The 26,240-nt window shown below is 43.7% G+C and overlaps 1 protein-coding gene, 1 long non-coding RNA gene and 1 other non-coding gene across 3 annotated transcripts in view; 1 reads left to right on the forward strand and 2 right to left on the reverse strand.

Moving 5' to 3' along the window:
* Positions 1–17,136, reverse strand: part of LOC136350119 (uncharacterized) — a 36,838-nt gene extending 19,702 nt beyond the window's left edge. Inside the window, exon 1 of the long non-coding RNA XR_010734080.1 lies at positions 16,917–17,136. This is a non-coding gene — a long non-coding RNA (uncharacterized lncRNA). The remainder of the gene's footprint in view (positions 1–16,916) is intronic.
* On the reverse strand, positions 13,290–13,361 carry TRNAD-GUC (transfer RNA aspartic acid (anticodon GUC)). Its single transcript has one exon. It is a non-coding gene; the product is annotated as a tRNA-Asp (tRNA).
* Positions 17,137–23,384: 6,248 nt separating the features above from the next.
* Positions 23,385–25,279, forward strand: LOC136350123 (jerky protein homolog-like). The gene is made up of 2 exons (XM_066301639.1): positions 23,385–24,390; positions 24,453–25,279. The coding sequence occupies exons 1-2, from the start codon at positions 23,584–23,586 to the stop codon at positions 25,233–25,235; spliced, it is 1,590 nt and encodes a 529-aa protein (XP_066157736.1). The 5' UTR covers positions 23,385–23,583; the 3' UTR covers positions 25,236–25,279.
* Positions 25,280–26,240: the final 961 nt, after the last annotated feature.

Consider the following 26,240-nt stretch of genomic DNA (forward strand, 5'->3'; position numbering starts at 1 on the left):
CTTGACGCATTCTACATCACTTCCCATTGTCATTAGAATTTTCCCTTCTTTCGTTGTTCTCAGGCCATTTATTTCCTTGTTTGCTCCCTTATATTTTATTGATTTCTTTATTTCACCCATCGTTGTCTCCAAGTCTTCCCCACTCACCCGGTCCACCACTAGAGCGTAACTTTTCCTTTTTCTTCCTCTATTTATCTCTTCTTCTTCCCGTCCGTCCGTATAGATCATAACCTGAGTTGTTCCGTTTTTAAACACCGCTTCTATTATTTTTCTTAGTCTCTCAACACTCATCCCCTCAATTCTATGCATTGCCACCCACTCGTCGTCCACAGTTTCTGTTTTAATTTTGTATAAGTTTTCCCAAAGTTCTTCCTCCTTATCAGTAAGTCCAATTCTTATAATTTTCTGTCTTAATTGTTTCTCCCCCACCCCAGATTTGAAGTTATGAAGTTGCTCAACCACCACAAAATCTTCCTCACATTCCATTAATTCCGGATACCTTCTTCTATATTCGGCTTGCACTCCCTTTTCCATCTTAGTATCTCCCATCTCAACCATCACTACCTTCACCGTTGTCATTTTACTGTTCAATGGATTCCCAATTTTAATTTCCGTATTTATAAAAGTCGATTCAAGCCAATTATTTTCAACAATATTTTTAAAATCCTCATAATTATTAATACCATCTATACTTTCAATATCCCCTTCTTTATTTGTTTGAGTTGCTTGTTCTACCGTTCCTATTTTTTCTGTTTGTACATCAGCATCGTTAATCATTTTATCCGCCTTCTCGTATTTATTGTTTTCTAGCCAGTCCTTAATTATATTTCTTTCGAATACTTTCTTTTGTTTTCCTAATTGTTTGCAAATTTCTTTGATATCCCTATGAGTGCTTTTTTCTATTTTATTTTCTAAATTTTTAATTAACCCCTTAACCCTTTCTATTGTTTCCATCAGAATAGATACTTCTACGCTTTCTTTTTTCTTATATGGTTCTTCCCCGATGCATCTCTCCAATTCAACCCTCAACACCCTCGAGCAAACTTGGCCCCCCCCAGAATCCATGGGGCCAGCGCCGGCCACCGGGGCTTCCACCCGGTCGGAGCCGACGGCGGGACTATCACCCGCCTGGGGTACTCTAATGTTTTGCTTACTCATTTCGCCCTTTTTTGTGTCTCTCTTAGTCGGTCTCCACCTCCTCTGACCTCTCCAGCAGGAATCCTACTGGAGAAGACAGAAGAGTCGGAAACGTGAAGCCCCCCCACCACGACAAGGTGGAGACACCGCAGGGGGGAACCTGAACTAACCTGAACTAACCTGAACTAACCTGAACTAACCTGAACTAACCTGAACTAACCTGAACTAACCTGAACTAACCTGAACTAACCTGAACTAACCTGAACTAACCTGAACTAACCTGAACTAACCTGAACTAACCTGAACTAACCTGAACTAACCTTTTTTTTTTTTTTTTTTTTTTTTTTTTAAAGGAGGGGAAAATCTTCGAAAGATACCCGGCCTGTTGGACTCTCGACCGGGTTATGTGGGATTCATCCACCCGTGACGAGGGACACGGGATGAACGCCTACCCACTAAAAACCCCCCCCTCTCCCCGCCACCTTTTAATACCCCCCCCGGAACCGCCAACGTGGGCATTACTTCGAGTAGGGGGACGAGGAGAAAATTGGCACTGTGCGGCGCTATCCTCCGTGTGGCACTCGCGGTCGCGGACGTCCGCCTTTTGTACCCCGAGCACGATCACACGCACTTCGCTACCCCTTGAGTTCGTCCGTGCATTTTGTCCGCATTATCAGTTCGAGGGCGCTCATTGTAGCGTTCCACGACTTTTCACTGTGGGCCAATAGGTCTGCCACGTTGTCCGCACTAAATGTTGCCACTCCGCATGTGGCCGCGACGCGTGTTCGTATGTCCGTGAATTTGGGACACACGAAAATTGCGTGGTTCGGATCGTCCGTCCCTCCCGCACAATAGTCACAATCGGCTGTAGTTCTCTTCCCGATGCGCTTGAGATAGCTCCCAAACGCTCCGTGACCGGTTAGTGCTTGGGTACCATAATATCCCAAGTGTCCCCACTGTCGTGTTGTCCACCACTTCACATTTTTGACGAACACCTTGGTGTGCCCGTTGTAGTTGTCCCACCGTTGTTGCCACCTTTCCAGGAGGCGTTGTCTCGCCGTCACTTTTTCCCGGGGATCTTGACCGTGGATTTCGCATCGTTCTAGAATCAGTAGGTCGACCGGTGGCATCCCGGCCAATGCCTGCGCCGCGATTAATGACACTGTCCGATATGCACATGTGACCAGGATGGCCAGTCGCCTGTTGACCCTCTCAAGTTTGGCGAGATGTACCTGCCTGGAAACGATGGCCTCGCCCCAGACCGGTGCAGCGTACAGGACCGTGGACATTCCGACCGCCGCCAGGGTCCGCCTTTTGGCGGCAGAACAACCCCCGATCCTGGGCATGACCCGGCCCAGCCCATTCACCACCCGACTCACTTTGTCACACACATATTGCACGTGAGCTCCGAAGTTTAGGTCTTTGCCCACGTGCACACCCAGTAACCTAGTCGACGCGGTGCTAACGACGTCCGTTCCCCTCGCTCCGCCGCGTCCTTCCAGTCGGACGGCGAGATGCCGCACTTTCCGCCTTCCGGATATGAGAACCATCTCCGTCTTGTGGTCGGCCACGGCGAGACCCATGTCCGTCAGTTTGCGTATTATCGCATTGACCACAACGCCGGTTTTTTCCTCTAACGAGGTCCGATTCTTCGCTCTTACTACTATTGACAGATCATCGGCGTAGGCGATTAAGTCGACGCCGGGAGGAACCGGGGTTGCGAGCACCTCGTCGTAGTAGACGTTCCATAGTACGGGACCCAATACGGACCCCTGTGGAACGCCGCAGGTCGTGGAGAACTCGAGGTTGTCGTAGTTCGTCACCAGGATACGTCTTTCACTCAGATAGGACTTGACGAGTCCTATCAAATACTCACTCACGCCTTTGCCCTGTAGGGCCCGTACGATGCCGTCCCAGGGGGCGCTGTTAAATGCATTAGCCACGTCGAGGCAAACCATCACGCAGAATTCTCTCCTCTTGTATCCCTGAGCTCCGACGAGCTCCGAGATTTCTTTTACTTTTGATAGAGCGTCTATCGCGGATCTGCCCCTCCGAAAGCCGTATTGGCTATCCGAAAGAGCTTCTCGCTGCGCTAGCTCGTCGTTCAATCTCGCGCACAGTATTTTCTCGAATACTTTACCTGCGACGTCGATCAGGCAGATCGGCCTGTATTTAACAACCTCCCCCGGGCTCGACCGAGGCTTTTCCAGAAGAACGAGCCTGGCCCTCTTCCACATCGCGGGAAAAATTCCCCGCCTCGCGTACTCGTCGTACATCCGGCGCAACACCTCGCAGTGGTGCGCCGCTATCCTGGCGAATATTTCCACCGTTACACCGTCCGGCCCGGGAGCCTTTTTGCGCTTCAACCCCCTCAGAGCACACTCGAGTTCGACCCCTGTTATCGGGGGAGGGAGAGGAGGGCGTCTCGCAGCCCCCCGATCCCTGGCACCGGTTTCGTCGTCGCCCCCTGAATCCCAGACCACGGGCGGCCTTGTGGGAAACAGCGCCGCGATTTGACCGACCACCTCTTCCTCGGATAACACCCTGAAGGTTCCCATTCCGAGTTTCTTGACGGCGATGCGATAGGCTTTACCCCACACATCGTCCTCAAGTTCGGCGCAAAGCTCCCTCCACTTGCGAGTCTTACTAGCTCTTATTGCCCGCTTGAGCTCCTTCTTCCGGGTTTTGTAAGCCTCGCAGAGTGTTTCCTGATCTCCCCTGATCGCGCCCTCCCCTCTCGCACGCATCCTGGTTAGGTTTCTCCTTGCCAGGACGCAGTCCTCGCGTATCGCTCGTATTTCATCGGTCCACCAGTAGACCGGAGTCCGACCCTGCACCCCGGAACACAGGTATCGCTCGCACATTGATTGCATCCTTTTCATGATGCCTTCGCCCCCGACGTCGCGGGGGAGATCGTTGAACATTCGCGGAAGATTTCGTTCGAATCTGTCCGTGTTACGCGGCGTTAACTTATACCTGTGTTTGTGCACGTCCGGTCGCACTCCGTTCCGTTGTGACGCGACGTTGCCCCTGTCATTGCCCCTGTGCCGGATGACGTACCTTATTGACCTGTGGTCACTCAGGTTCTCGCTTTCCCCGTCCACACGCCAGTTCTCCACGTCCCTTGCAGCCGACGAACTCCCGAGTGTGACGTCTATTATCGACGTTCCGGTCTTTCTTACGTAGGTGGGTTCGTTACCCTTGTTCATCACTACCAAGTTGTTGGCAGCGATCCAAATTTCTAAAATCGCGCCTCTGGAGTTCGCGGTGTTGGATCCGCACAGCGGAGTCTTGGCGTTAAAATCACCCCCTATAACCACCTTTATTGATTTCAGACGATTCAACTGAACAGTGATATCGTCCAACAACAATTGAAAGTTAACATCTGTGCCGTTCGGCGAAAAATACACTGAAAAAACTGCGTGTGTAGGCAATACCACGTATACAAAACCCTTACCTACGAACTTACGAACTATCTTATCTAAGTGGTACAACCTAAGGAAGCAATCTTTATTTGAATCCACTAAATCTAAACAATCAACAATTTTCGGATTCGGTTCGCTGCCGACAATCATATCCAGGTTCTGATCTCGTGCCAACCGCTCCGCCAAGTCGTGAGCCGCCCTGCACCTGTTAAAATTCAGTTGCAGAACGTTCAGCGACTTCCTCTTACCTAAAGACTTAAAATTAGGTGTACAATACATCTCTTATCGACTAGCTACTGTCCTTGCAGTCCTCCTCCACTCGGTCACGGCCGCTTTGTATGCAGGGCAGGCCAGGCTCTGTGCTTTGTGATCCCTATTGTCCTTGCACACGTAACATTTGGGGGGGCTTCTGCACTCCTTCGCGAGGTGTCCCCGGTCTCCACAGTTAAGGCATTTTCCTTCCATGGTTTCCTTGACGGTGCACCTGGAAGCGTTATGTCCGTATCGACTGCAATTGTAGCACCTAAGAGGCGCATCGGCCTCCTCGACCCTGCACCTAGACCACCCAATTCTGATGCGTCCCGCCCTTAAGAGTTTAATGGCGGAGTCCCGAGGCAGCCTCACGAAGGCGTGCTTCAACCCCACCCGGTTTCCCTTTTTGGCCAGGCCTATCTTGATGTCCGGCACCGTTCCGCACACGTCCACTATGGCGTCCACCACTTCCTGTTCCTCCACTAGCTCGTCCAGGTCTTTCACGAACACCGTGTGGGACTGCACCACCAGTTCTGTCTCACCCAGGTTCGGCGAGATTTTCTCCTTGATTCTTTCAAGGAATTTACCCTGTTCCTCCTGTCCTCCCGAAAAGCCCACCTGAATGCAGCCGTCCTGGGTGGTGCGGAGACTCTTAATCTTCACCCCTATGTCCTCCACATTTATTCCCTTCTTGAGCTCCTTCACTATGTTCGCGTAGTTCTTCTTGTGTCCCTCCTGTAACTTAATTTTAATTGTCTCTGTCCTTTTCCTTGATACCGAAGACCGCCAAGGTTCTTCAGCCGCACCCGCTCGCGTCACTTGCCCTACGTCCGCACCACCGTCCTTCATCAGTCTCTCCATACGCCCACGCCTCGTAGGAACCCCGTAGATACCCAGGTCCGCATCCCCGTCCTTTCTATACAGGAATTCGAGGACCCGTCTGACCCCCACAGTTGTCCCGGCCTTGGTCGTGGCGAACGCGAGCCTAGATCTACCCCTGGAACTAGTTGTTACCCTTACCTTGTTCAGGGCGTCCAGCACGTCTTGAGTCTTTTTCTCCCCCGTAGCTTCAGAGTCGATCCCGACCACGTAAACGTATCTGTCCACGTCCTTCACGTTGTCCTCGTCCCCTTCCCTAACGAGACTGTCCCGCTGTCTCACCGTGTATAACTTCCCGGTTTCTAGCTTGTCTCCTTTCAGGAGTTTGGCCAGCTGGAAACTGGACTCCCCCAGCTCCTGTAGGAACCTGCTATCTTCGTATTTGGCATCGACCAGCACCACCAAATCCGAGTCCTCTTGTTCGAAGACGCTCCCTTTTTTGGCCTGGGTCCGCTTGTAGGCCGTCAGTGGCCATCTCATCGTCACCAGCTCGTGCACGGCCTTGATGTCCGGTCCCCGGTCCATCAAGTCCTGTATAGCCCGCTCCTTTTCCGCCTCCTCAGGCGTCGTGATTTCCTCCGTCTGGGTGGACATGGAAACACCAGCCCCTTTGCGTACCTCGGCCATGGTTTGACTCCCGGTATCCCTCGTATTCGACCCGATTTTAATGGTCCTCATTAAGTCCCACGTCTCCGGAGCCACCAGATAGGACGCCTTCTCCTTGAGCGCCGCCACTCCCTCCTTGATCTCCCTTTTCGTGTTCACATTCTGGTCAACACATCGCCCAATGTCCCTGATAATTTTCTCCATACTTTTCATGGCCCGTTTGAGCCTCCTCAGGTGGAGTTTCTTCGCTTCCACTATCTCCCCCTCGTCCTCGCTAGAGCTGCTGATGACGACCGAACGGATCGATTCTGATCGCTTCCTCTTCTTGAGGGAGGCCTCTCTGGAATCACCCCCACACGCACTCACCCTCGTACCCTCGCATGAAGCTACGGAGGAATCAGTCCCCGTATCCATCTCCGCCGCGTTACACCATGAAACAGACCGAGCTAACGTTAAGCGCGGCCTGGTTCGCCCACCTGAACCCCCCTCGGCCATGTTTCGGGGTAAAGGGGGTCTGACCCTAGAATATCTTAACAATAGGCTTGAAATAAATCGTACCTACACACGCCTAAATTTGTACAAAATATCGACCTAGAGATAAATATCAAACCCAAGCAGGCAAAAGGCACACAAATACCAACCCACAAAAAAGGTTTTTATCTACTACTATGGTGTGAGTCGGGCTTTGCCGTTTACACAGCACACTAAAAATCTGAAATCTACCCCAGACTTAACTATTGGGACTCCAAAGGAGCCCCCAGGGCTTTCCTCCCCTTGTCTCTACACTCACTGCCACTCACCGAGTGTCCAGAAGCGTCCACACTCAGTCTCCACGAGTCCGCACGTCCGCCTAAAGTCCCGTAAAGGGTTGCGAGCTCCTGCGGTCCCAAAAAATTTGGGCCCCACAAGTCACCAAGCACGCCACACTACTTCACCAACTTATTGGAACGCACATACAAAATAAATTTGGCACATAAAACCAGCATAACCACTGAAAGGCCTCGAAACTGCGAGAGCACATTTACACACGTCCGACCTCTACGAGCGTCCGCCAACCTGAACTAACCTGAACTAACCTGAACTAACCTGAACTAACCTGAACTAACCTGAACTAACCTGAACTAACCTGAACTAACCTGAACTAACCTGAACTAACCTGAACTAACCTGAACTAACCTGAACTAACCTGAACTAACCTGAACTAACCTGAACTAACCTGAACTAACCTGAACTAACCTGAACTAACCTGAACTAACCTGAACTAACCTGAACTAACCTGAACTAACCTGAACTAACCTGAACTAACCTGAACTAACCTGAACTAACCTGAACTAACCTTTTTTTTTTTTTTTTTTTTTTTTTTTTTTTTATATAGGGAAGGAAAACCTTCATAGGTACCCGGCCTGGTGGTCTGGTGGCCGGGTTATGTGGGATTCACCCCCCTGAAGGGAGGGCGCCTACCCACTAAAAACCTCCCCTCTCTTCCAGCCATGTTTCCCATTTGGCATCGCCGACAAAGCATTCCTTCAAACGGGGGCTGTTGGAAGATATTTCACCGTTTACGTCTCTTCCTCAAGGGGGCCTTGGAGTATCCTTTCATGCAAACTTTTTGCAATCATAATTTTTTCCATCATGTTCATTATAGAGTTCCAACAATTTTCATTTTTTAATAAAAGACTCGCAACGTTTATTAAGCTAATTGATTCACCGCATTCAACTTCCGCGTGTGCTCTAAGTGAGTCAAAATTCCTACATAGGAATATTGTGTGGACTGGAGTGTCAGGCTCATTGCAAAACCAGCATGAATCCGTATCAGATTTACCTATTCTCTTCAGGTAGGACCCAAAGACTCCATGCCCACTTAGGGCTTGGGTGCTGTAATAATTAAGCGTGCCATATTTTCTGTTTGTCCACGCTTCAACGTCCTTTATAAAAATTTTAGCATGTCCCTCATAGTTGTTCCATCTTTGTTGCCACTCACGCATCATGTCCATTCTGGCTGAAGCTCTGGCGTCATCGTCACCATTGTGTATTAAAATTCTTTCTTTAATTAAAAGATCTATTGGGGCCATACCAGCTAGCATCTGGGCCGCCATCATGGATATGGTTCTATATCCACTCACGATAGCGATCGAAAGTCTCCTGTTAATTCTTTCAAATTTATTAAGATGGACCTTTCTATCCACTATATGTCCCCAGACCGGGGCAGCATATAGAATCATAGATATACCAACTGTGGCCAAAGTTTTCCTCTTTTCCGAAGAGCATCCTCTTATTCTTGGCATAATCCTATTTAAAGAATTAACAACACCACTTACTTTTTCAGCTATCTTATGTACATGGGTACCAAATTTGGTGTCCCTCCCAAAGTACACACCCAAAAGTTTGACATACTCTCTACTATGTACAATTTCCTTATCTAATTTAAAAGAAAAGTTTCTTAATTTCCTTCTTCCAGAGAGCATAACCATTTCAGTTTTTTGTTTAGCCACGGTAAGTCCCATTTCTTCTAGTTTCACTATCACCCTGTTGACAGTCTTAGTGATTTTATCTTCCAGAATCGCACGACTTTTTGCTTTCACGACGATCGATAAGTCATCGGCATAGGCAATCAGCATGACTCCCGGCAACATGTTCATCTCCAGTATTTGATTATAGTATATGTTCCACAGGGTCGGGCCAAGCACAGATCCCTGCGGAACACCACAACTTATAGGAAAAGATTGAATTTCGGATCCTTCAACTACAATTTTTCTGTCCTCTAGATAAGAACAGATCAGATTTATCAGGTGAGTATTAATCTTTTTTCTTTTCAGGGTTTCAACGATCCCATCCCAAGGAACAGTATTAAATGCGTTTGCGACGTCCAAACAGACCATCGCACAAAAGTCTTGATTTTTAACACACTTCAATTTGATCTCTTCTATCGTCGCCTTCACCTTCAGCATAGCATCAACCGTGGATTTTCCTTTACGAAAGCCGAATTGCTGCATCGACAAGGTAAGTTTCCTTTCTATTTCATCGTTTAATCTATTACATATAATTTTTTCATAGATCTTACCAAATGTATCTATCAAACATATAGGTCTATATTTGACAGGATCTTTTTTATCCTTTTTAGGTTTCTCTATCAAGACTAACTTTGCAGATTTCCAGATTTTGGGGAAGGTAGCTTCTATAAAAAGTTTATTATAAAAACTTAATAAGAATTGTTTATGCTGTTTAGCTATTTTAATAAATATCTCCCCAGTTATTCCATCCGGACCGGGCGCCTTCTTCATTTTGACTTCTTTCAGAATCTTGTCAAATTCCATTTCTGTAATTTTTTCAATTTCTCTTATCGGTACAGGTGTCCTGCTCCAAACAATTTCAGATTTATTCGGGAATAGAGCTTTAATCTGCTCCCTGATTATTTCATAAGACGGTAAGTTAAAAGCACCTATTTTGAATTTTTTAACTACAATTTTATAAGCTTTACCCCATATATTTTCGTTTAGTTCCTCGCATAGGTCCTTCCACTTTTCCTTTTTGCTTCTCCATATTTCTTCCTTGAGTTCCTTCTTCCTACGTTTGTATGTATCCCTGAGACTGCTCAATACCATGTTATCTGAGGAATTTCGTGATTTAGCTCTGGACAGATGTCTGCGTGCTACAATACATCTGTCTCTTTTTTCTTTAATTTTATCATTCCACCAGTATACAGGAGGTCTGGTAAACTTTCTGATTTTTAAGTGTCTATCACAGAAACTAGTTATTTTATCAATGATCTCTTTTTCATGTTGTCCTTGGTATTCCTGGAAAAGTTCTGGCAACTCTCGTTCGAAACCTGTATTATTTGTAGGTGTTATCTGCCATCTTTTGAAAACACTTTTCTGTCTTATTGAAAATTCCTTTCTTTTTTCATTACACATCCGAATGCAGAACCTCACGGTTCTGTGATCGCTCAAATTCTCCTCCTCATTGTCCACTCTCCAGTTTATAATTTCTCCAGACACCCTATCGTTCCCGAAAGTAATGTCGATTAGAGATTTCCCAGTTTTCCTGACGAACGTGGGTTCTTTTCCAATATTGAAGGCCAACAAATTATGTTCAGACATCCAATTTTCGAGCAGTACACCCCTGCTGTTTGTTATATCTGAGCCAAACACTGGAGTTTTGGCATTTAGGTCCCCCCCGAGAACGATCTTCTTGTTCCTATATTTGCGGAGATATAGGGACAAATTGTCCAATAAAACAATAAATTTTGAGTCCAATTCGTTTGGGGAAAAGTAGCAAGAAAAAATAACTAATTTTTCTAGCTCAATAAAAACAAAGCCATCTCCGGCAAACTTACGAGATACGTTCTTAAAATTAATTAGCCTAAGGAAACAATCATTATTTACATCAACAATATCGAAATTGTCTACTTTGCCATTTGGTTCACAGCCAATAATGACGTCAATTCCTTGTTCGTTAATCACCTTATCGACTAAATCGTGGGCAGCCTTGCATCTATTAAAATTTAGTTGCAACACTGACAAAGTGTGATTTCCAAACGTTTGAAAATTAGTACGTTTACGGTCATGAGCCATTGTTTAAAATTTAGACGTCGACGATCTCGTGGTCCTCCTCCAATCCGCCACTGCAGTTTTATATTTGGGGCACTCCATACTTTGCGCCCTATGTCCTCTGTTTTCAGTACATGCATAGCACTTCGAGGGGTTCTTGCACTCGCGTGCAATATGTCCTTCCTCACAGCAATTGAGACATATGCCTTCCATACTTTCTTTAATTTGACATTTGGCCGCATTATGCCCGTACCTACAGCATTTATAGCATCTAATAGGTGCATCAGCCAACTCTATTTTACATTTGGACCATCCAATCCTTATATGTCCACATTTAATTAATTTTTCAGCATGTTCAATTGGAAGTCTCACAAATGCATGCTTCTGTCCTCCTCTATTAGCCCTCCTAGCTACACCTATTTTCAGATCTTGGATTGGACCACAGACTTCTTCAATCGCCAAAGTCACTTCCTGCTTCTCCACCATTTCATCCAGGTCTTTTATGAAAATAGTGTTTACCCGAGATACAAGCTCACTTACTCCCACTTCTTTGACATTTTCCCTGATTTTTTCTAGGAATTTTGTCCTATCCTCCTCTTTCCCTGCAAATCCTACATTAATCAAGCCATCCTTAGTCACCTTTAGGTTTTTAACTTTAATTCCCATTTCATCTACATTTATTTGCTTTTTTAAATTTCTTACTACCGTGGCATAATTTCCTTTTTGGTCCTCCTGTAGTTTAATCCTAATGGTATCCAGGACTTTCCTTCCTCCGACTACATTCCATGCTGGCTCTGTCACGGCTATAGCAGTTGCTTCGTCCTCCTGCATGCGATTATTCTTCTCTAGCGGCTTTTCCAATCGCTTTTTTCTGGTGGGGACTCCATACATGCAGAGATCCTCCTCCCTGTCTTCCTTATAGCTGAATTCCAATATCCTTCTAATACCTACGGTAGTATTGGCAGATGTTGTAGCAAAAGCCAATTTTCTACATCCAAATTCCCTAGTTTTCCTTTTTATTTTCTTTAATACTTCCATGACATCTTTAATTTTGCTTTCTCCTTTCTTTTCAGGATCTACTTTAGTCAAGAAGATGTGTCGACGGACGTCCCTTACAGCTTCATCCTCTTCACTAGTAAGTATATCATGTTGCTTTAATATATATAATTTATTAGGGATCATATTTCCGCTTTTTACCAGTCTAGCCAGCCGATTGTTGACCTCACAAAGTTCTTGTAACAATTTGCTATTTTCTTCATCAGTATCGCAGATAATAACTATGTCCCGATCCTCTTGCTCCAAAATGCTGCCCTTTTCCGTAGATGTTCTTGTATAACATTGACTCGGCCAATCAATTTTAATTAGTTCGTTTATTTGTTCAATATCCCCATCACCGTCTAATATCTCATCTATTTTTTGAATTTTAGCAAGATCTTTTTCCGATGAGGTTATAGTCTGGGTGCCCACGGTGTTCAAAGACTTTTGGATACTTTCAGGTGGTAGAGTCTGAGTATTTTGATCCTTTTGATCAATCTTACTGCCTATAGTCTCTATCAAAGACCAAATCTCTTCATTATTTATGGTATTAGATTTCCTTTTTAGAGCAGTAATGCCATCTTTGATTTCCTTCTTCGTATTTATGTTTCGCAGTACATGTCTCGAAGTTATCTCGATAATTTCATGCATGCTTTTTAAAGTAAGCTTTAATTTTTCCATCATTTTTCTTTCCATCACCTGCTCACTCGTGAACTTGTTTACCTGTGCACCTGTACACCTGTATACCTGTACACCTGTACACCTGCTCACCTGTGCACCTGTACACCTGTACACCTGCCCACCTGTGCACCTGTGCACCTGTACACCTGTTCACCTGTACACCTGTGCACCTTTGCACCTGCTCACACGTGCACCTGTTTACCTGTGCACCTGTACACCTGAGTGTCCTTAATGTCTATGAGGCAAGATGTCACAATAAATGTCACTGTCCTAATTTTACTTAAAGGCTTAAAAGCGTCCTAATTACAGTCTTTAAGAGTCCTATCTAGCTGTGAAGCTAATCGGGTTGACTCACCCTTCAAGCCGCTAGCAGCGGTTTTTGTCCAGGTTGTCACCCAACGCCACAATGGACTTCACTTCTTGCAGTTTCTCCCAATGGCACAAATCTAACGCCACAGATTTACAAACGTTCACACACGGTCACTAGGGGCTAATGAACCGACTTAACCTGAACTACCCTTTTTTTTTTTTTTTTTTTTTTTTTTTTTTTTTTTTTTTTTTTATAGAGGAGGGAAACCTTCGAAAGGTACCCGGTCCGATGTTCGAGCGACCGGGTTATGTGGGATTCGTCCCTGAATGGAACGCCTACCCACTAAAACCCTCCTCTCTTCACCCTGGATCTCCCCGGAACCGCCGCTAGGCATTACTTCGGGGAGGGAGGGTGGTGCTCTCCGGCCGGGAATCGAACCCGGGTCTCCCGCGTGACAGGCGGGGATACTGACCACTATACTACCGAAGAGACAACAACAACCTGAACTAACCTTTTTTTTTTTTTTTTTTTTTTTTTTTTTTTTTTTTTTTTTTTTTTTTCCGAGGAGGGGGAATCTTCTTAAGACACCCGGCCTGGTCCACGACCGGGTAGTGTGGGATTCGACCGACCATTACGTCGCCCGCCTACCCACTAAACCCACCTCCCCTCTTCTGCCCCGGGACTACCTTTCGGTATTACTTCAGGGCTTCCTCGCTCCCTCGGACTAGGTACGGACACGGTTCCGCACCCCACTCTTCTTTCTTTCGTTCTCTTTTGCAATCTTGGCCCTCAAGATCTTCTCTATCAGGCCCTCAAACGCTACCCACTTGCTCTTACTTTCCACCAGCTCGTTCCCTATCGTGCTTCGGTTCAGGTCGAGTCCCCCCGCCCTTGCCTCGGCGCGATAGCCCTCCCACTCCGGACACATCCACAGCGTGTGCTCCGGTGTGTCCTCTCTTTCGTTACAAAACCAACATTCACTACTTCTCTCCACTCGTATCCGCTTCAGGTATTTCCCGAACACGCCGTGTCCGGTGAAAACCTGAGCCAACATGTACCCGCTCTTCGTCCATTCGCACTCGTACCAGTCGCGGATCCGGGGTACGAAGGTCTTTATCCAACCCTCGTACTTCTCCCATTCCCGCTCCCACTCGTTCATTGCCCATTCCTTCGCTCCACTTTTTCCCCCTTCCCACATCATACTTCTTTCCTTCACTCTGATTTTCACTGGAGGTATTTTGGCCAATGCCAGCACCGCGTCGGTCGGTGCCGTCCTGTAGGCGCTAGCCACCCGGAGCGCGAGCAGACGATTCGCTCTCTCCAGTATGGCCGCGTACCTTCCGTACTCCAGTTCTGTTCGCCAGACCGGAGCCGCGTACAGCATGACCGAGGATGCCGCCATCACCATCAACCTCCTCCTTTCATACGCTAATCCACTCGCTCTAGGCAGAATGCCTTCGAGCTTCCCAATCACTTTCCCTACCTTTTCGGCGGTCCGACGTACGTGCTCACCGAAGCGAGCATTTCTGCCGAACCACACCCCTAGGTACTTCAAGCACTCCTTCGTCTCGTACGAGACGTCGTCCACTCTCAGACTCATGCTTCTTATTTTCCTTCGCCCGGCCAACAGCACCACTTCGGTTTTTTCCGTAGCCATGCTAAGCCCCATGCGCTCGAACGTGTCGGCGACCAGTTCCATGGCCCACCTGGTCCTCGCCTCTAGGGTTACCCCGTCCTTCGCCGAGACCACCAACGCCAAGTCGTCCGCGTAAGCCACCGGAGTGACTCCTCGCGGATACTCGACGGTCAGTATCCCGTCGCAGTAGAGGTTCCACAAGACGGGGCCCAGGACGGACCCTTGAGGAACGCCACACGACATCTCTCGAACTTCCCCGTCAGGTAACACCAAAAACCGATCTTGCAGGTACGACTGAACTACGTTCAAGAGGTACCCGCTCACCTTGGCTCTTCTCATCACGTCGACGATAAGATCCCAAGGCGCCGTATTGAAGGCGTTCTTAACATCTATTGTTACCATGACGCAGAAGCCCGCGTGCGTGTAACTTTTTCCCCTGATCCCCTCGACTATCCGCATGACGGCCTGCATGGCGTCAAGAGTGCTCTTGCCCTTGGCGAACCCATACTGACTCTCACTCACCATACGCAAAGCCTTCGCTTCTTCCAGCAATCTGGTCTTGACCACCTTTTCCGCCACTTTCCCGAGTCCGTCCACCAGGCATATGGGTCGGTACGAGACCTCTGCCCCCGGGTCACGCTTCGGTTTCTCCACCAGCACCAGTCGAGTCCTCTTCCAGACTTTAGGGTACTCGCCCGAGGTCAAGATGCGATTTACGCAACTTGCCATACCCTGGGGCACTGCCCCAAGATATAGTTTCAAGACCTCGTTCGTTAACCCGTCCAGTCCCGGAGCCTTGCGGCTCTTGAGACTCCCGACGGCCTGTCGGATCTCCTCAGTCGTAACTCGAGGCACGTCATCCGGCCCCACCTGTACCTTTTCCCACGTTACCCGCGGCTTCTCCGGGAACAGCGCGTCCACTTGCTTCCGCATCTCTGCTTCTGGCAAGGGACCGTTTTTAAAGCGGCCAAGTTTCCCGGTCACTATTTTGTAACCGAGTCCCCAGACGTCCGTCTCCAGCTCGGCACACACTTTCTTCCACTCGTCCCTCTTGGCGTCCCTTACGGACTCCTTGAGGGCCTTGCGCTCTCTCTTGTATTCGGCCTCTGCACTCGTAACGATCTCATTCCCCCTTCCTCGCGCTCTCGTCCATCGTCTTCTCGCTCTGATGCACGCTTTCCTTCGTTCTGCAATTTCTTCGCTCCACCAGTACACCGCTCGTTTCGTTCTCCCGTTCCCACTGTCACGCTTCCTCATGCATTCGTCACAGGCATCGCTTATCTCCCGAACTATTTCTTCGGGAGTTTCCACGATCCCCAGACCGTCTCGCTCCTTCACGTACCGGCTCATTTTTTCCAGACCCTTCGCGCTCGTCATCCATCCACCTTTTCTCACTCTCACTTCTTCGCTCCCAGATGCCATCCCTTCTCGCTTGACGCGATAGGAGATGTATCTGTGGCCACTACCACTCTCCATTCCCACCTCGACTCGCCATTCTTGCACCCAATCACTCACAAACGTTCCCGCAATGGTCACGTCGATCAGCGACCTACCTATCCTGTTTCCGAACGTCCACTCGTTCCCGACGTTGATGGGAACGAGCTCTGCCGCGTCCAGGAACTCCTCCAGGACCCGTCCGTAGGCATTCGCCACCGCAGAACCGAACCTCGCACTCTTTGCGTTCAGGTCCCCGGCGATGAGGACCCTCCTGCTATCGCGTCCCCTGACGTAACCCCCCAGCCGATCGAGCCACGACGTGAAATCGTCGGTGCTCCGATTCGGCGAGAAGTACGCGGAGACGAGAGTGATCCCGTCCAGCTCCGCAGCCACGAACCCCCGGTCACGGTGAAGCGATTTCACCCTGACACCCGGCGCTAGCCAGATGAAGGCGTCGTCGCCTCTGTCCCGTACTAAGTTCCCTTCGGCCAGGCAGGGCTCTTGACCGAGCACCACGTCGACGTTCCTTTCCCTGATCACCTGGAACATGAGGTCCATCGCGAGACGTCCCCTGTCCAGGTTGATCTGTAGGCACCGTAGTTCTCTGTTCGCCGCCATTGGATCCTAGCACTCCGCACACACTCACACGTACGCACGCTCGCTCACACCCACTCACCCGTGTCTCACCTAGTCCTCCTTCCTCGGTCTCCCCTTCCTCCTCTTTCCCCCACTTCCCCTGTCGTCAGCGGTTGCCAGCGACTTAGGGGAGCCGGTGGTCGGTGAGTTCTTTGACCCCCCGTCCTCTTCCTTCTTCGCGTCAACCGGTTCGGGAACCTGAACTAACCTGAACTAACCTGAACTAACCTTTTTTTTTTTTTTTCCATAGAGGAGGGAAAAACCTTCAAAAAGTACCCGGCCTAGTGGACTGGCGGCCGGGTTATGTGGGATTCGCCCCATAGTAGGGCGCCTACCCACTAAAAAAACCCTCCCCTCTTCACCCTGAGTCCCCCCCGGGACCGCCGCTGAGCATTACTTCAGGGGGGGGGTGGCCAGGTTTGCAATGACCTATTGCAAACCACCTCCTTCGGACCCCGTCAATTGCACCGGGCCGACTTCCTTCGCATCCTCCCTTTTCCTTTCTTCGTCATCCTTTACTGACATGATTTCTTCCAGCATTTCTCTAACAGCCTTCCAATTGCCCTCGTTTTTCATCATTACGTCCGCTATGTTTGTTCTATAAATCCTAGCGACTTCGCACTTTGTTGCTGCTTTTCCCCTTATGTCGCTAAACCTATGGCAGTCAAACACCGTGTGGCCCGGTGTATCCGTATCATTACAGAACCAGCATTCATCGTCCTCGGTCCTCTTTATTCTTTTCAAGTATGACGAAAACGTTCCGTGTCCTGTAATCGCTTGCGTACTGTAATAGGTTAGGTTACCAAATTTTCTCTTGGACCATGCCTCCACGTCCCGAATGAATATTTTAGCGTGTCCTTCATACTTATCCCATCTGTCTTGCCATTTTTGGTACAATTTGGACCTTGCTTCGTGCCCAAACTCCTTCCCTTTCTTGTACGTTTCCGTCCTTTCCTCAACCAGCAGGTCAATGGGGGGCATACCCGCCATTACTGTTGCTACCGTTGTCGATGTCGTGCGGTAGGCCTGAATTATGCCTATCGACAACCTCCTGTTCAGATGTTCCAGTTTAGATAAATACGTTTTTTTCTCTAGCTCGTGTCCCCACACTGGAGCTCCATATAGTATCGTGGAGATAGCAGCCGTGGCAATTGTCCTCCGTTTAACCACCGAACACCCCCCCTTCCTGGGCATGATGCGCATGAGAGCGTTCGTGCAGTTACATACCTTCTCCGCCGTTTTCAATATATGGGTACCAAAACTCAAATTTCTCCCAAAGTGCACCCCTAGCAGTTTTACTTGGTCTACACTCTTTATTATCTCACCATCTATCATAATATTTAGTCTTCTAATTTTTCTTCTCCCGTCTAGCACCAGCAACTCAGTCTTGTTTATGGCTACCTCCAGTCCCATTTTCTCTATGACACCTATAATCTTACACGCCGCATTTTGAGCTCTCTTACTTAGATTTTCACTTCCCTTGCCCTTGACCAGGATCGACAGGTCATCCGCATAAGCAACCATCCTCACCCATCTAGGTACCTTAGTCTCTAAAACTTTATTATAGAATATGTTCCATAATAACGGACCCAGCACTGACCCTTGCGGCACTCCACAACTCATATTGAAGGTCGTCCCGTCCTCCGCTATCACCGTTCTATCTCCCAAATAAGATTTGATCATATTTATAAGGTACGGGTTAAAACCATATCTTTCCATTTCTCCGACTATGCCGTCCCATGGTGCAGAATTAAACGCATTCTTCACATCTATGCACACCATTGCCCAGTTGTCCCTTTTTTGCACAATCCTTTCGTTTCCTTAATTATGTCCTTAACTTTTTCAATGGCATCTATTGTTGACATATTTTTCCTAAATCCATACTGTACATCAGATAGACACCCAATTCTGTCCATATCATTCGTTATTCTGGCAGCAAAAATTTTTTCAAATAATTTACCCGCCATGTCAATTAAACATATTGGTCTGTATTTAATCCCGTCACTTTTGTTTATTCTAGGTTTCTCCAACAATATCAACTTTGCCCTCTTCCAAACCGCCGGGAATTCACATTTTCCAAGGTAAGTATTAAATAACTTTAGGAAGAAACTGATGTGACTCCCTAATATCCTGCCCAGAACGTCCAACGTGATGCCGTGCGGACCAGGAGCCTTCTTTTTATTCATAGTACGGATGGCCAATACTAACTCCTTTTCAGTAATCTTAGGTATGTCCTCTCGATTTACATCTGTTTTTTTGAAAACAACCTTTCCTTTATTGGGGAATAACAACTGTATTTGCTCTTTGATTGTCTGACTAGAGTTGGTTTTATACGGTCCCATCTTCATTTTCCTAGCCACGATCTGGTAGGCTTTACCCCACACATCGTTTTCCAATTCCTCACACAACTCCTTCCACTTTCCGGCTTTGCTTTTGAATATCTCTCTTTTTAACTCTTTTTTCCTTTCCTTATATTCCTGCCTCATTACATCTGAATAGCCACTTCCATGCGTTTTCAGATTTACCCTGCTTAGCTTCCTTCTCGCATATAAACATTCACTCCTTTTATCCCTTATCTTCTCATTCCACCAGTAGCTTGGCGGTTTGCTGTCAGTTTTTCTTTTTAACTTTCCCTCACAGTATTCCATAATCTTGGCCATAACTTCTTCAACCGTATCTTCGTTATATTCACCAAAAAGGTCCGGTATTCCCTCTTCAAACACCTCCTCGTTGCCCTTTGTCAGCATCCATCTCTTATGCCATTCCGTTGCGTTTCTCCTATCATCATCTTTTCCCCATTTTATATTATACGTTAAACTCCTGTGATCCGACATATTCTCCTCCTCTTCATCAACTTTCCAGTTCATAACATCATTCTTGACTTTGAAATTACCCATTGTAATATCCACAATGGATGTGCCATTTTTTCTAACAAAAGTGGGGGTGTTCCCGGTGTTAAACGCCACAAATCCAACCGAAGCCATCCAGTTATCCAGCAGTTCTCCTCTCCTATTTACAACACGCGACCCAAAATTCAGTGTCTTCGCATTCAAGTCACCTCCTATAACTATCCTCATATTCCTGTATTTTCTTAAATACCCGTTTACATCCTCTAATAATTTATTAAATTTTGTCTCAGTTTTGTTGGGAGAAAAATACAACGACACCAACACTAAATCCGGGAGTACAATACCCGCAAACCCCTGTCCACTAAACCTATTTACAATCCTTACTCTACTAATCAGTTGAACAAAACAATCCCCCTCATCATCCTCTACCGTAAAGTTAGCCACCTTTTTATTTTGTTCACATCCTATAATTACATTAATTCCCTTATCTTCCACATACTTCTCCATAATTTCGTGTGCCGTTCTACATCTATTAAAATTCAGTTGCACTACTTTTAACCCTTGCCCTTTGTACCTATTATATATGTCAGCGCCTTCGAAATTATTTACAATTAGTGATAAGGAAAAGGGATCCTTGAAATGGTTAAATTTCGGGTGATGAGTTTTTAAGGGAGTCTTTCGGTCCTTAAATTATGGGCGGCTGACTGATTTGTGTAGTTTGTTAGGACAAAGAACAGACCTGGCGTGGGAAATTGCGCCAGGTCGGGTGGAACGGGGCCAGGAGGGAGGAAAAAGAAGGAGCGTTGAGCAGTTTTGAAGAAAGAAGGATTTAAGAAAGACTGGCCCCGGATCACCAGTTCTTAGTCCCCTTTTCTTTTGTTTTTTTTTGCTTTTATTAAAGATTATATAAGTTGCTTCGTGCTAATTAGCGTTTAACCTACTCTTATTTTCTGAATAACACCTTTTATATTATTCGTGTGTGTTTCATTTCGTGGACATGGATGTCGAACAGGATACGTGCTCTCCCAATCCGACATATATTAAACCTGACATTTATTTCCTTGACTGCTGCCCTTGATGTGTCCTCCTCCATTGTTCTAGCGATGTCCTGTACACCAGACACATTAGACTACGGGCTCTATGATCCCTGTCCTTGTCGCATTGGTAACACCTTGGCTCATTCACACAGTCCTTAGCAACGTGCCCTTGTTGCGAGCAATTTAGACATTTACCCTCCATCGTTGTCTTGTTCTTACAATCATTCGCATAATGCCCGAAGGCCGAACACTTAAAACATCTGATTGGCGCGTCGGCCTCCTCAACCCTACAATTTATCCATCCAATTTTAATTTTCCTCCTTTTAACCAGTATGTTCGCCACTTCCATCCCTAACTGAACGAATGCATGTTTTTTATTCGCTCTATTCACCTTCTCTGACAGTCGTATTTTTATATCTTTAGCAATATCGGCCCCGGCCACCTCCTCTATAGCTTCCCTAATGTCCAATTCTTCCGTACATTCATCTATGTCTTTGACAAAAATTGTCTTCCTTCTGGTCACGATCTCACTTCTGACATCCTGACCCAAATTCGCCTGAAGTGCTTCTTTAAATACACCCCTATTCTCCTCCTTACCTACATAATTTATTTCAATATGTCCCTCCTTCGTTTTCCTGATGCCCTTCACTTTTATCCCCACTTTATCCGTGTCAATATTCTTTTTTAGCGTCTTGACTATTTCCGCATAGTTACCTTGGTCACTATTTAATTTAATTTTAATTGTTTCCTTGTTTTTTTTCACAGCCAAGGCCCAGTTGCCGGCCTCACTTTCACCTTGCGCTACTTCCATATTCTCACCGCCCTCACTCGCTATATCCGCCCTCCCTTTCCTCGTAGGTATCCCGAAAATACATATCTGTGCTTCTTTCCACCCCTCTATACATATATTCTAGGTCTTCTTACCCCCACCGTCGTGCTCGCTTTGGTAGTTGCAACTGCTAATTTTTTCGTGCCATATTTCTCACATGCCTTCCCAATCTTGGTGAGTATGTCCACAATATCCTTAGTTTTCTCCTCCCCTTTTTTTCCTCATCGACACCAGCGAAAAATACATATCTATGCGTGTCCCTGCTTGAACTCTCCCCCTTCATCATCACAAATAAAGCAGTCTTGTGGTTTAAGAATGTATAGCTTTTTTGGGACCATACCCTTCCCCTTAATCAGCCTTGCTAATTGATTATTAGAGTCACACAATTCCTGAAGAAGCTTGCTCCTCTCAGCTCCAGTGTCTGAGATAACTATTATATCCCTATCATCTTAACCTGAACTAACCTGAACTAGTATATTTGAAATTATTCTATCAGTTAATGTATATTCTTTATTTTTTGATTTTTGGCGTGGATTTGTTTTGTATTTTTCCATTTTCTGAACTAACCTGAGCTTTTTTTTCTAAACTAACCCGGGTTGTTACTTTTGTATTTCTAAACTAACCTGACTTATTTTCTTTTTTCCTTACCAACCCGGGTTCTTAATACTAAATAAAACAACTGGAGGTATTTTTTCTTTGTTTCTTATTGCAAATATACAATTCCACAAACAAACAACACAAATAGCATTAATTAAACAAATAAATAACAATTAAAAACCTTATAATAATAAAAAGAATAAATAAAAGAAAAAGAAATATAACAAAAAAAAAGAACAATAAAGATAAAATTAAATAAATATACAAAAATAATAATAAAGACAAAATGATAACGAAAGAATTAAAAAAAAATTAAAATGAATAAAAGTAATATGAATTAAAAAAACAATTAAACAAAAAAAAATGATTAAAAAAGAAAATAATAAAAGAAAAAGAATAAAAAGTACAGAAAAGAAAATAATAAAAAAAGAAAGAATAAAGAATAAGAATTAAAAAGAAAGAATAAAAATTAAGAAATGAAATAATCAATTAAAAACCTAAAAGAAAAAAAATGATTTAAAAAATTGAATAATAAAAAAATTAAGGAACGAAAGTTAGAAATCTAAATAAAGAAAAAATTTAATGAATAAAAACACTGATAATAAAAATAAAGAAAATAAGAGAAAGAATAAAAAATAAACTATAAGAATTAAAAAAAGAAAGAATAAAAATTAAGAAACGAAAATGAACAATGAAAAAAAGTAAAGAGAAAAAAAGAAAAGAAAAACGAAAGAAAAACATAAAAATTTAAAAATGAAAAATTAAGAAAGGAACATGAATAATAAAAACAAAGGAAAAAAATAAAAATTAAGAAAATGAACAATTAAAAAAGAAAAAAGGAAAATAAAAACGAATGAGAATAAAAAATAAAAATTAAGAAAGGAACATGAATAATGAAAAAACGAAAGAATAAAATAAAATTAAGAAAAAAGTAAAGAAAAAAAAGATAATAGAAACGAAACTATAAAAATTAAAAATGATAAAAAAAAGAAAGAGAATAAAATAAATAAAAGTAAAGAAAAAATTAAAAGAAATGATAAAAGAGAAAGAAAAAAAAATAAAAAAATTAAAGGAAAAAAAATTACACAAAAATAAATTGATAAAAAAGAAAGAATAAAAGAAAAGAAAATGAATCATTAAAAAACTAAAATGAATAAATATAAAATAAAAATTATAAAAAAAAATGATAATAATAACGAAAGAAAAGAAATTTAATTAAAAAAATGAATAAAAAAATTAAGGAAAGAAAGTTAAAAATCTAAATAAAGGAAAAAATAAATGAATAAAAAAACTAATAATAAAAATAAAGAAAATAATAAGAGACAGAATAAAAAATAAAGACAATAAGAATTAAAAAATGATAAAAAAGAAAGAGAATAAAAAAGAGAAAAGAAAATACAGCAGACGCTCGATAACGTAAATATGGGATAACTAAAACTTGCGCTAATGTAAACACATACTTCGTTTTATAGCATCAAACGGAACACGCGATAATGTAAACAATGTATACGCTCGATGACGTAAACAACTTTTTGCGACGGTGAATCGCCGATTTATGTTGGGGATTCACCTTTGCAAGAAAGTACGACAAACCTGGCAAACCAAGCCAGTCGTAGATGGTGTTTAGAACACGTTTATACATACGTTATAACAACCAATACATTGCATGCGTTAATACATTTTTACGATCATGGCATCCATGTCGTATAAAAGAAAATGTTTAAAATTAAGTGAGAAAGTGAAAATTATAGAAGAAGTTTCATTAGGCGCTGGAGTAACACAATTAGCAAAAAAATATGGTGTATCAAAAGCAACAATTTGCAAAATTAAGCGCATGAAAAGACAACTTTTACAAAGAACGTGCAATACATTTGGAGGACCGGGAAATAGAAGAACTTTAAAAAATGCAAAGGCACCCAAAATGGAAAATTCTCTGTATAAGTGGTTTTTACAACAGCGGGAAAATCATGTTCCAATTAGTGGCGAAATACTTAAAGAGAGAGCTAAATTGTTAAATCAAAAACTGAAAGAAACTGAAAATTTCGTTGCTAGTGATGGCTGGCTGCAACGATTCAAAGGAAGATATGGAATTCGACTGTTATCTATATCTGGTGAAAAATTATCAGCACAACCACAATTAGTACAACCATTTAAAGAAAAATTGATAAAAATCATTAAAGAGTTAGATTTAAGAATGGAACAAATTTACAACGCAGATGAAAGTGGTCTTTATTGGAAAATGTTACCAGAGAAAACTTACGCTGCATCATATGAAAAATCTGCTCCGGGTATAAAAACAGAAAAACAACGAATAACGTTTTTGGCCTGTACTAATGCTAATGGTTCACACAAGATAAAACCATTGGTAATAGGAAAAGCACAAAATCCACGATCATTTAAAAATTTTAAAGTTCCTGTTGATTATGACTGTTCAAAAACCGCCTGGATGACTAGCGGTATATTCCTGAAATGGTTTCATAAGCGCTTTGTTCCTCAGGTATAACAATAAACAAACACAAATGATCTGTGCATAATTTAAAGATGTTTTTCAATTTGTAGGTAAAAAATTTCCTAAAAGAACAGAAGCTTCCAATAAAAGCGTTATTACTATTGGATAATGCACCATGTCATCCTCCAGAACAACAACTGAGGAGCAGAGATGGGTCAATTTTTGTTATGTACATGCCTCCTAACGTAACATCAATAATTCAACCAATGGACCAGAATATAATAAGACTAACAAAACTGTACTATCGAAAGTTTTTACTTTCATCTGTTTTGTCTAAGAATCCTCAAAACATATCTGATGCTTTAAAAAAAGTAACATTAAGAGAAGCTGTCACAGATTTACATATGGCCTGGAGTGAACTTAATCAGGAAACTATTGCAAAATGTTGGAATAAGCTGTTTAGTACCAATGATGAAGATAATGAAGAAGAGAATGTTCCCTTAAGTGTAATTAGAGAACGTTTGCTATCCAGCGTTGACTCTATTGTCAATAGTGCATCATTGGATGTTGTTAATTTATTGAAAGTAGTGAATCCTAACACTGTTTGTACCTCAGCTGATATTAATATTTGGAACGAGGACAAACTAACGAATGATGCTACTAAAGATGAGAACAGTGAGAATGATGAAGACGATTCCATTGAAGCAAAAAGTTTGGTGACTGATGCCCAAGCTGTACATATATTTAATGAAGCTTTAGATTGGGCTGAAAGAAAAGAAGTGTCATACGCGGATATTTTAGTTCTTCGTAAATTACGGGCTCAGGCATTGGAAGATAATGCTAATCGCAAATTTACGCAGACTAAAATTGCTGATTATTTTTCTTCTAATTAATAACTACTTATTACTACAATAAAAGAATATTTGTTAATTTTTTATAGGTATGTTAGTATTAAACGTTTCTTTCAATAAATCTTTGAATTTTTAAATTACGTTCGCTAATGGAAACATTTCGATAATGTGAACCACACTTGGTTTTAATTAGTTCACATTATCGAACGTCTGCTGTAATTAAAAGAAAGAAGAAATTAAAAAATGAATAAATAATTATGTAATACAAATTATACAAATCAAATAAAAAAACATTAGTAAAAATATTTTAAAAAATATATGTGTGTCGGAGATTTATTAGTTCTTAAGTTTTTAATGTAAAATTTGAGTTAGCAATGAGGCTGAAGAGCAGAGCAGGTTGACAGGTTTATCGTGGAGATGAAGCACTGTCGAACGAGGTCACTAGTCACTATTACCGACGCAATTAAGGGCCGTGTGTGAAGTTTCGGTCCGTGGGAAAACCAGGACCATGACGAACAAGTATCGTTCCCTTGAGTCGAGAGGACCACGGGGAATGGGAATGGAAACTGTGAAGGCAGTAATTGAAAAAAAAAAAGAAGGGAAAGGTTGCGGCCGAGTAGTAGTGAATTCGTTAGTCTTGCCTTACCATCAATTTATTTAATGAAACAATCAAAATTATCGATGATGAAGAATATTCCTAATGTTACCCCGACGTACGTGTATGTCGAAGTAATGTTAGCCATGTTCTCCGTCATTGATAATTTTTATGTTTTTTTTCGTATCGATTGATGGTATGATAAAAAAATAAAAACGAGGCTCACGAATTCACTACTGCTCGACGGCTACCTTCCTTCTTTTTTTTTTTTAATTATTGTCTTCTTCGCGATTCCCATTCCATTTCCAATGGTACCTGTTCGTCCTGGTTTTCACGAATGGCCCTTATTGCTAACTCACGTTGTACATTTCCACACTTCAGAACTGATAAATCTCCGACATATATATATATATGAGACAAATTATACAAATCAAAATTAAAAAAAAAAAAAT

The sequence above is a fragment of the Euwallacea fornicatus genome, unplaced genomic scaffold (genome assembly GCF_040115645.1).
Source record: "Euwallacea fornicatus isolate EFF26 unplaced genomic scaffold, ASM4011564v1 scaffold_115, whole genome shotgun sequence".
Classification (NCBI taxonomy): domain Eukaryota; kingdom Metazoa; phylum Arthropoda; class Insecta; order Coleoptera; family Curculionidae; genus Euwallacea; species Euwallacea fornicatus.

Coding starts and splice junctions, on each gene's coding strand:
- LOC136350123 (XM_066301639.1), top strand. CDS start 23,584: ATGGCATCCATGTCGTATAAAAGAAAATGTTTAAAATTAAGTGAGAAA. Junction 24,391..24,452: donor ATAAGCGCTTTGTTCCTCAG/GTATAACAATAA, acceptor TTCAATTTGTAG/GTAAAAAATTTCCTAAAAGA.